Source organism: Trichechus manatus, unplaced genomic scaffold, assembly GCF_000243295.1.
Source record: "Trichechus manatus latirostris isolate Lorelei unplaced genomic scaffold, TriManLat1.0 scaffold00014, whole genome shotgun sequence".
NCBI classification, from domain to species: Eukaryota; Metazoa; Chordata; class Mammalia; order Sirenia; family Trichechidae; genus Trichechus; species Trichechus manatus.
In genome coordinates, this window is record NW_004443950.1 from 10603472 (window position 1) to 10613627 (window position 10156).

Genomic DNA, 10156 nt, shown 5'->3' on the forward strand with positions numbered 1-10156 from the left:
GGAGTAAGTTGGGCTCAGGGGCATGTGGAGGTCGAGGGGCCCGTGAAATGTCCAAAAGGACTTGCAGTGTGAGCTCCTGGGCCCTGACACAAGAGAAGCCTGGGCCATAGGCAAATTGGGATGCTGTTGGCCAAGAACATGGCCAAAGCCATGGGGAATCTGTTACCTGAGGTTCAGGGGGACCCAAAGGTAGGGACCCCACTAGCCTAGGCAAATAGGTGAGTGGAGAAGACTGGCTTTCAGCCCCATTCATCCACAGCTGGGTGCTTTTGAGCAGTGTACAACCTGCACATTCATACATGTCAGCCCTGCCTGAAAACCTCCTCTGAACAGAATGAGCGATGTGGGGAATTTGTGTTTCTTGGGGAGAGGGCCCACTGCCTTACCTTCCTAGAGTGGACCTTGACCTAACCAAGGTGAAGGACCCCTGAGGATGAGTGGGTGAAGGAAACAGAGAAGGAACCGTCAGAGAGGTAGGTGGAGAAACGGAAACAGGTATCTGAGTTTTGCCAGAAGGCAAGTGGGAGAGGCAGGTCTGAGGGGCCCACCAACACCCCTCCTGAGCCAAGGAGAGAGCCATACCCCCACCCACTTACCCCAGCCCACGAGGCTCAGCTTGAGCATGTAGCCAGGGACATAGGTGCCAAAGACCTCAACCACGAGTCGGTAGAGGTTGTAGCCCTCGAGGCCCATCCAGGTGAGGCAAGCGAGCAGGGAGAAGTGCAGGAGCATGGCACTGGCATGGCAGCCAGCCTGGGAGCCCGTCAGGGCCGTCGGCTCACTGAGAAGGAAGCTCACATCCAGCAGGAAGATGGCCAACAGCAAGTTCATGTGCACCTTGATGGTGTAATCCCGAGGCTTTCTCCTGGGCGGGAGGAAGAGCAGGGTCAACTGGGCGGGCCAGTGTGGGAAGGCAGGGGATGGTGGGGTGTGCCCAGTTCTCTTCCTCTTCCAGGAAGCCTTCTCAGGCTTCACACACACACGCACACACGCACACACACACGCAAATGCACGCACTCTATCCTGCTCTCATGGCTACAGCCAGTCTGCTCCCCACTTGTCCCGGTGCACCTACAGTGTGCCCAGCACCCACAGGCAAGGCACTAAGTGAGCATTTAATAGAAGCCTTAGTCAGGCCAAGTGAGGAAGGCAAATCAGCCACTGCAATAAGCCAGATAGTCCCAAGTTTGGAGGGGAAAGATTTTGGATTTTTTGCTGCTTTAGAGAATCCATGCCATGTTTTGCATCTGCTTGCCTGTCTGCAGGACTGTGCATCCGTATCTGTGAATGTGGGGTATGTCTGTCCGAAGGTTAGTGAGACTAGACATGCACAATTTCCATGGAATTCTAAGTGGCCCAGGGCACTGCCAGGTTTCCTCCACGGCTTCCCACTCACCGCACCCCCCACCCCGCTATGGTGCTCTGCCTGCAGATGGCTGGTTCCCAGAGGCGCTGCAGAGCACACAGACCCCAGCATCCTGGACTCCCACCCCGCCCTGCTGGTGGCACAATGCACCACCTTGAGCTGGTCTTTTCCCCTCAGACCCTTGGTCTCCTCATCTGTGAAGTGGAAGCACAATACCTTCCCAGAGTTGGGGCAAGGGTTACATGGATAACATGCTCAGCTCCTAAGGGTTCCTGTCCCATGTCCTCCGGCACATTTGTGATCAACCAGTAGGTGATGGGGGCTTCCACCCCCGCCCCAGTCTTCCACTGAGCCCATCAAACATGCCTTCACATCACCTACTCCAGCCCCATCGCGTGTACAGCTATGTACACATGTGACACAGGCACACGTACGTGTATGTACGTGCGCATATACATACACACGGCTCCCCCTCTCCAAGTGTCAAAGACAGCAAGGATACCCTGGTGTCCACAGAACTAAGGGTGTCTCCTCTCCACCCAAACAGGCCCAGAACCTGACTGCAGGTGGACTCCAATTTAGGCCAAGCCAAGCACTGATAATCCAGACCTCCCACCCAAGGCCTGTGTGGGGGTAAGTGAAGGCGTTCTTCACTCCATCAAAAGCTTGCCACGGGGCTCCTTCTTCCTTCCCCTCCCCCCAGGAACTCCACTGGGACTGGGATGCCAGAAGCCCCATGGAGGGATCAAACTCAAATGCTCTCAGGGGACAGGCCTCAAAACACTCACCAGGGAGTGGGGGCTAGAGAGAACTGGCAAGACTATGCCTGTCCACAGGGGCCACTCAACTCTGGCAACTGTGGCCACATGGGCCTGGAGCCAGTCTGCTGGGGTTTGAGGCCTGCCTCCGCCACTTCCTCACTGTGTGACTTCAGACAAGTCGCTTACCCTCTCTGAGTTTCCCTCACAGGGTTGTTGTGAGGATTAACTGAGCTAATAATGTAAAGCACTCAGGACAGTGTGTGGCACAGGGAAAGTGCAATGTAAGTGTTAACAGTTACCATTATCATCACCATTATATTATTACTTGGACCTAGTGGTATCATGTCTGATTATTCAAAGGCAGAAATCTAGATTTTTTATGCGAACGCTCCCAATATTTAAATCTCGGCAATTGATTAAAATGTTAAATCCTGTGCTGTTGGAACACTAGACATCTGAGGAGAAAGTGTGGCTCCCCGGGGGCTCAGCAGACAGCGCCCCCATGGCTCCCCCACCCCCACACACATTCGGGGTCAGGCGGGGGTGGGGTAGCAATCTCTGGGGCAGGTCTCCATGGCTGTGGGGGCCTGGAATGGAGCATCTCCCTCCCTTCTTCCCGCCCCTCCCAGGCCCTACCTGGAGCAGAGGTAGGCAGTGATGGTGAGGACGCAGGCCAGGGCAGAGAAGACACAGCCCACGTAGGACAGGAAGGTCAGGTAATGCTTGTGCACGGTGTCCACCTCGACAGACGAGACCTGGGCCAGGAGACCAGTCAGGGCTGGACTCAGTGTCCCCAATCAACACTGAGGGTTTGCCCTAGATGAGGGCTAATCATGGGCCCCAAATGGGAGGATATGAACCATCACCCTGAACCAGAGCAGAATGTGGTCCCCAAAATTGTATTTTTCCAGAGGGGGTTCGGTAACTCTCACTACATTCTCAAATGGGTTCCTCACCCCCAAAGGTCAATAACTCTCCAGTAGAAACCCCTTTTCTGTCCTGCCATTCACTTTTTTCTACAACATTCAACATGGGAATAGATTCCTGAGAGGAAATGAGCTCCCCACCCCCAGGGACATTCAACCGGACACCCACAGGAAGGGCTGGTGGCCTCCAGGGTCCCTCAGATGCTGGAATCCTAAGATTCTGGGAACATGAACCTCGGACACAAAGCTTCTATGATCCTGGGGGCACTGGAGCCCACCTCTGGCAGGGGCCTCCATGCTGGGCCTCAGTATCCCCTCAGGAGCTCATTAGAAATACACTCCCAGCCCCACCCCAACCCTGTGAAATCAGAACCCTAGGCTGGGTCCATAATCTGCATTTTTATTATGCTTCCAAGGTGATTTCAATGCACACCAAAATTTGAGAATAAAGAGCAAGGGCTGCACAGACCAGATCTTGCACTTACTAGCTGTGTGAACCTGTGTAAGCTGCTTACCCTCTCTGAGCCTTACTTTGTTATCTATAAAATTGGACAACAACAGGAGCTACCTGGGGGATTGTTATAAGAAAGAAATGACATAATGTGTGAAAAGTGCTTGGCACAGAACAAGAACTCAGCTGTGGTGTGGCTGGGGGCGGAAGGAGGACCACTCACCATCAGCACTGCAAAGTAGGTCAGGTGGTTGCAGAAGCAAGACGTCTGAGTCTCTCTCCTGAGGGTCTCACACCCAGCATCACTCCAGCTTCCTGGGCTGCTCACTGAGGGGACAGCATGCAGCTCTGATCAAGCCCGGTCCCCAAGAACCCCACTGTACCCCCCTAAATGCAGGTCCCTAGCTGGCCATCACTCTCTCTTCAAAGCCTGCCTTCTTCCAGGAAGTCTTCCCTGATTAACTCCCCATCCCCACCCTCCAGGACCCTCTTTCTCCTCCAGATACTTGCCAAGACCAGAAACCCACTCTGTACTCACATGTCGGGTCTTCAACCCAGAATACACATTGGAGAGTCACATTCTTCTGTAGGGACAAGAAAGAAGGAGAGTGGATCCCATTACAGTCCATCCCTTTGTAAAGCCCAGACAGAGGAAGTCTACCCTCAGCCAGACAATCTTTTTGTTAAGGATAAGTGAGGTAGCAGGGAGGGGGTAGAAACGAGGACACTTGTCCCCTCTGATTGGTTTTCTCATACTCACCGGCTGTGGCTGGTGCTGAAAGGTAAGAACCACAGGCTCCGAGAGGTTGACTATTTTGGTGTTCGGCACAATGACACCCAAGACCTTCTCACCCAAGACTTGGCTGGAATTCTTGTCCTAGATATATGGAATTGGGGAAGAGAGTAGAGACGGGTGCAGGGCTGAGGAGGAAAGGCCCAGGAGTCCCCTAGGCTCCCTAGTTCCTGTCTCCCCCTAGCACATTTCTCTGAGATGCTGAGTTTCCCTCTGGAAACAATTCTTGCCCATGTAGTCATTTACACTGTAGTGAGAACTATATCACTTGAACTTCTCCCAAGGGAGATTTTCACATTGCAGTTCAATTTCTGACTGCACAAGGATAGGCCTTGACTTCTGGAGGCTGGGGCTTGGCTGCATGCCTTCTTTCCATCTCTCCATCAGAAACTGGTTTCTCCAGGGGAGGGCACGAGGGCGAGGGCCCCATACCTGGAACAGAGCTTGGCTGCTGAAATCCACCAGGAGGAGCCTCTTCTCGGCCTCCCCTCTCCGGCCTTTGGCCCTCTGGAAGAGCACACGGGGCAGCAGCACCGAGTACTCCAGGACCTCGCTCTGCTCCTCCTGCAGAAGCAGAGTCCCTTCAGGTCTCAGCCAGAGGTATCCCCCAACCCCCAGTACACCCCCTCCCGGGTGCTGCCATCTCTAACCCGCCCCCTCCGGGAAGCCATGCTGACTCGTCACAGCCCTTGTCACCTCTCCCTCCTGGGAACCAGCTCTGGCTGGGGGGCCTTCTGGTTAGAGCCCAGGGGCCCAGGGGCAAACAGGCCGGGAGAATCACGTGGCTGTTCTGTTGCTCAGGGCTTCAGGCCCCAGCCCTGCCTATAGCACCTGGAGTGGTAGGCCACACGGGTAGCTAACCAGGCCCACTCAAGGTGCATGGATGGGCATTTTGTGGTTGGTCTTCCATTCATATCCCTTCTATTCATATCCAATCGCAGGGATGTGTCCCAGGAGCCCCTGCGGCTGACAGCGGTCTCCCCTCCCACCACTGTCTCTAGCACTGGGTCCTCAGGGGTAGCCACTGACTGAGGAGGGTTATCCTTGAGCCTGTGTACCTCCCTGTCACCCCACCTCTGCCCCCCCAGAGAGCCCGGGGCAAGGCTGAGGTAGGGGCTGCATTGCAGGTACGCCCCCAGCTCCACTCCCATGGGCCCCAGGTCTGTTTCCTGCCCTGGCCTGGCGCTGACCTCCTGCCGGGAGTGGAGGTGCAGGTCCTGGAGGCCAGCCGTGGGCTGGAGCTTCCACACCGTGGCATTGACCCGGTCCTCCTCGAAGGACACCGTGTCTCCGACGAATCTCACAGAGGTCAGCTTTGACTCGAGGCTCTGCAGATGGCTGGTGAGGAGAAGAGAGGGGCTGGTGACTGGCGGGGAGGGGACCGGGCAGGCGGGCAGGGGAGATGGGCAGAGAGAGAGAGAAGGGAGGAGAGACTCAGGAAGATACAAAAGGAAGAGGCAGAGGCAGAGAGAGGGGAAGGGGGGCAAGGGAGAGAACGGGAGGGCAAGAGAGAAAAACAGCCAGCTGAGTGTGGGAGAGAGAATGACCGGGTGAGGGCAGAGAGAGGAAGCTGGAGCAGCAAAGATGGAGAGAACAGGAAAGAAGAGAGACTGGGGGTGGGCGGCAGTATCCCAGACAGCTCACTGGCAACTCTAGAACTGCCAGCTCTGCCCGGGCTGACCCACTCTGGGCCATGGGGCAGCCCCGTCCACCTCGGGCTTCAGTCTGCTGAGCTCTAAAATGGGCCAACAGTCTCTCCTTTATTCAGGGAAGGGGGACTTGGGAGCAGCATTCTGGGAGGGTGGGTGTGAATGGATTGTTTTTAAGGCTCAGCCGGGTGAGGGGTTCAGCCCGGTGAAGGGCTCAGCTTGTGGGGCTGTGTCTCAGCAATTCCAGGAGGAGAAAGAAAGACAAGCCAGAGAAGTTCAGAGAATGTTCCACCCCAGCAGAGGCCTCCAACCCGCCTCCCAGCCCCAGGTCCGCAGCCGCCCAGGACCAGGTCTGGCGGGTGCCTCCCTCCAGCCCCATTCCCTGAGCCAGCCACACTCACTGTCGGTCAGGGGTGGACGAGGGCCTCCTTGAGCTCTTCCTGGGATGCTGCAGAAACTGGCTGAGCAGCTCGAGGTCCCTCTTCAGCTCACATATGTCCACTGAAGCATTGTGGGGGGTCTTCTGGGGAGGCTCTGGGGGAAGGGAATGGACAGACCTGCTGGAAGGCTGTTGACTGAGGAGCTGGGCCACACCCATTATTCTCCCAGTTAAGCCTCCCCAGAACTCTGAATGTTTTTACCCCCATCTTACAGAAGAGGAAACTGAGGCTCCGAGAGGTGGCGCGGACTCGCCTAAGGTTACTGAGAGATGAAGCCAGCTAGATGGGGGCTCTGTCACATGGAACCCTCCAGCACCTCCAGCCCCAGCAGGTGGGGTGGGGCACGGCCTGCCTAACACCCTACCCAGGCACCCTCTGTCTACAGAGCCTCCTTCAGGAGGGACATGGGAGGCTTCTGTGGTGGTTTGGGGACCCCACACCTGCTGGCCTCCCTGTCCCCAGGCTCCAGCCCCCTCCCTAGAGCTGCCGACCTGCTGTCTCCAGGCGCCAGGCAGGGGACTCAGTGAAGTGGGCAGACTGGGAGGGGGTGTGGGGCACGTGGGGAGGGGACATGCCCTGTGCCATCGAGGCCCTGGGTAGCCACATCTGAATTTACAAGCCAGAAAGCCTGATTTTTAGGGGATTTGAAAACCTTGGCTCATATTTTAAAAAGCACCCCACAGACCAAACCAGACCAGGTCAGATCTGTTCTCAGGACACCACTTTGTAACTTTGCCCTGAATCCTCCCAGGTTGGGGGCAGAATCCCAGCCTGGGGGTGGGGAGCCCCATCTGACTGCCCCTGCCCCTGCCTGCTGCACTGGACAGCACCTGGGCCAGGGGACTGACCTGCCCTGCCACCCCCAGCTATTTCAGGCGCCTGGACCTGCTAACATTTCCAAAGTGCCACACCCCCTACCTCGGGCACAGCTCCGCCCCAAACCAGAGCTGCCTAAAATGAATCAGAATCAGGGAAGTCTAGACCCCAGTAAATCCTCAGCTCCTTCCGGCCACCTTCTCCTCCTCTGCCGCCATTCAGTACTTAACAGAGGCTGCAGCCACATCACCCCCGTCACCCCTCAGGCAGAACAGACACAAGCTCCACATCCCAGACTCAGCCAGCCCGAAGCTTTCCTGAACTTTGACCGCTCTTGCTATACCCATCCCCCACCTCAAGCCAATCAGCTGCCGGTTTCAAATCCTGACTCCCTCACTTAAGAGCTGTGTAGCTTTAGGCAGCCTCTCTGTGCCTCAGTTTTCTCCTCTGTGAAATGGGGTTAAGTAATCTACAATGATTCCCTTCATTCCTGCCTTGTTTAGGCCCCATCCTCCTGTACCTGGGCCTTCCCTGAAGCCTTTGGATGGGATTTTGCCCCTCCACCCTACCCTTACCTTCCCACAAAGCTTCCAGAATCACACCTTGGATCACGCACCTCCCTTGCTCAGATGCCATCAGTGGCTCCCCGCTACCTGCACAAAGCCCAAGCTCCCTGGCCTGACAGAGCCCAGGCTGCTTCCAAGCCTGCCTTCCTCGCCTCTGGGCCTTTGCCCCAGCTCTCCCTTCTGCCTGGGAGTCCTCTTACTGTGGAAGAAAAAGGTGAAGCCAGTGGCACAGGGCAGGCTGGTGTTCTGGGGGCTCCACCAGGAGCTGATGGAGGTGGCAAGCAGTGGGGGGCCCTGGACCGAGCTCTCCTTCTGGTGCCGGAAGCACAGCAGGCCAGAGGCCTGGTCACTCAGCAAGAAGTCGTTCTTGCCATAGCAGAGGTGCAGTTTCCCAGTGTGGTGGCTCCAGTAGAGGCAGAAGTGGTAGAGGCCCCTGCGGTCAGGAAGGACTCGGGAAGCCCCCGGGACTGCGGGGAAGGGGGCGCTCACTGTCAGAGCACCCTCGGAGTTCTTGATGGAGATGTGCAGCTCTGACGTCTGCTCATATTGGAGGTTGCTGCTCTGCGTCTGGTTCCGCTGGCCGCAGAAGCAGAAGTCTTCTTGGAGGCCCCCACCACAGGCACCTGGGGAAGGCAAAGGCTGCAGGTGAGGCTCAGGGGCAGGGGCACACCAGGGACATGGGAGAGGGCAGGCCCTGGGCCCAGAACTCACAGCCCAGCCCTGGGATTCACACACATTCCAAGAACCTACCCCTCAAAGGGTCTACAAAAAATGCATGTGTCTACCTGCTCAAAAATCATTGGCTTTAAAATATAAAAAGAAAAGAGCAAAATCAAAATTAAGAATAATTTCAAAGGCAAAAAAATATTTTAATAGTAATACAGTGTTTAATGAGGCAAGGGCTGCCATAGACAGCTGTGCGGGCTGTGCACTGCACAAGGATGCTCTGGCTGCAGAGGCAAGTGGGGCTGAAATCCAACCATGTCCCTTAGCCCAAGCTGTGTACCCTGGTGTGGGGCTGGATCTACCAGAAGAAAGAGGTGCCTTTTCTTTTCTTCAAGGCACCATCCGCTTGCTAAACTGTGCCTGCAGGCTCACGCTTGCACAGAGGAGTTATCATATGTACTGGCAGCTGCCCTAGAAAGCCTTACCTTGGACCAGGAGGAGCACAAGCAGTGGGAACAGCGCCATCTGCAGCCCTTGGGCAGCCATCTTCCTCCCTGGAAGTCACACCGAGAAGTCACCACCTGAAAGAGACCAGGAGTGTTGTGCCAAGGACCTGAACCGCAGGGTGGCTGGGCCAGCCCTGCAGAGGAGCAGCTCAGCGTGACGTGGATGTAGGAGGTGAGGTGAGGAGTTGAGTGTGGAATAGCCCGTGGACCTCCTCAGAGCTGCTAGAAGCTGAGCATCAAGAGGCAGCAGCTGTCCGGAGCTTGGCTGAGCTCAACGCCCAGCTCCACCTCTCAGTTGCTGCAGGACCCTGTGTAACTGTAAGTTGCCCAAAATGGGGATAATAATAGTGTCTCCCTCCCAAGCCCAGGAGTGATGTGAAATCTTGCCTAGTGTCCACAGTACCACCTAGAACCACCACAACCCTGCCCTTACCAGATCAGGAGAAGACACAGAAGAAATGAAGTTCTCAGAGTTCTCTACCAGGAACCACACCATCATCATCCCTGAGACCTAGCTCGAAGGACACCTCCTCCAGGAAGCCTTCCTCAACTCCCTCTGGAGTCAGTCCTGACTCTGACCTCCTTTGGTTCCCACCACTGACCAGGGCCCCCTCTGTTAGGCCTCCTTAGTCAGTGCGGGATGGTGTGTTCCCGCCTCAGCCAGCCAGAGAACTCCTGATCCATCTCCATACCCGCGGCCTGGCGCACAGACATTACTGGATCAAGGCTTGGCAGGTGGCCAGGTGAAGGAAATGGACATCAACGTTCCCATAGCGCCCTCTACAGGGGGCAGAGGAGAAGGGCGCTTCCTATCATGACCACCAGAGGGAGCCAGTTCCCAGGACCCTGGGCAGCAGGAACAACAGAGGGGAACATTTAGTCTCTGCAGGAAACTCAAACTCCTGAGGGCCAGATGGCCCAGCACCTCCCACTCCAGTGTAGAGTGGGCACCTCTGCCCCCCACCCCTGGCCTCCATTAGCTGAGCACCTACTATCCGCCAGCGTCTGTGCTGACCTCCCCCAACCCCTGCACATGCATTAATCCTCACTCCAGTCCTGTGAAGTGGGCACTACTGTTGGCCCATTTCACAGACAGGGAACCTGAGACCCAAGGAATTAAATGACTAGCCCAAGATTGCTCCAGAGGCCAGGGCTTTCTCTCCCTGGTGAGGACTGTAGCACCTGTCCAGGAACCTTTGTGCTTGGCACTTGTAAA

General features: G+C 56.2%; 1 protein-coding gene across 1 annotated transcript in view; it reads right to left on the minus strand.

Annotated features, from left to right (window-relative positions):
* The window catches only part of ADGRG1 (adhesion G protein-coupled receptor G1), a 44321-nt gene that overhangs the window by 2960 nt on the left and 31205 nt on the right, over positions 1-10156 (minus strand). Inside the window, exons 2-12 of the mRNA XM_004371667.2 lie at positions 8920-9015; positions 7969-8391; positions 6348-6480; positions 5488-5635; positions 4730-4861; positions 4265-4381; positions 4043-4088; positions 3728-3831; positions 2764-2882; positions 597-865; positions 66-123 (exon numbers count right to left, since the gene is read on the minus strand). Coding sequence (XP_004371724.1) covers positions 66-123; positions 597-865; positions 2764-2882; positions 3728-3831; positions 4043-4088; positions 4265-4381; positions 4730-4861; positions 5488-5635; positions 6348-6480; positions 7969-8391; positions 8920-8980 — 1610 coding nt within the window. The 5' untranslated portion in view covers positions 8981-9015. The remainder of the gene's footprint in view (positions 1-65; positions 124-596; positions 866-2763; positions 2883-3727; positions 3832-4042; positions 4089-4264; positions 4382-4729; positions 4862-5487; positions 5636-6347; positions 6481-7968; positions 8392-8919; positions 9016-10156) is intronic.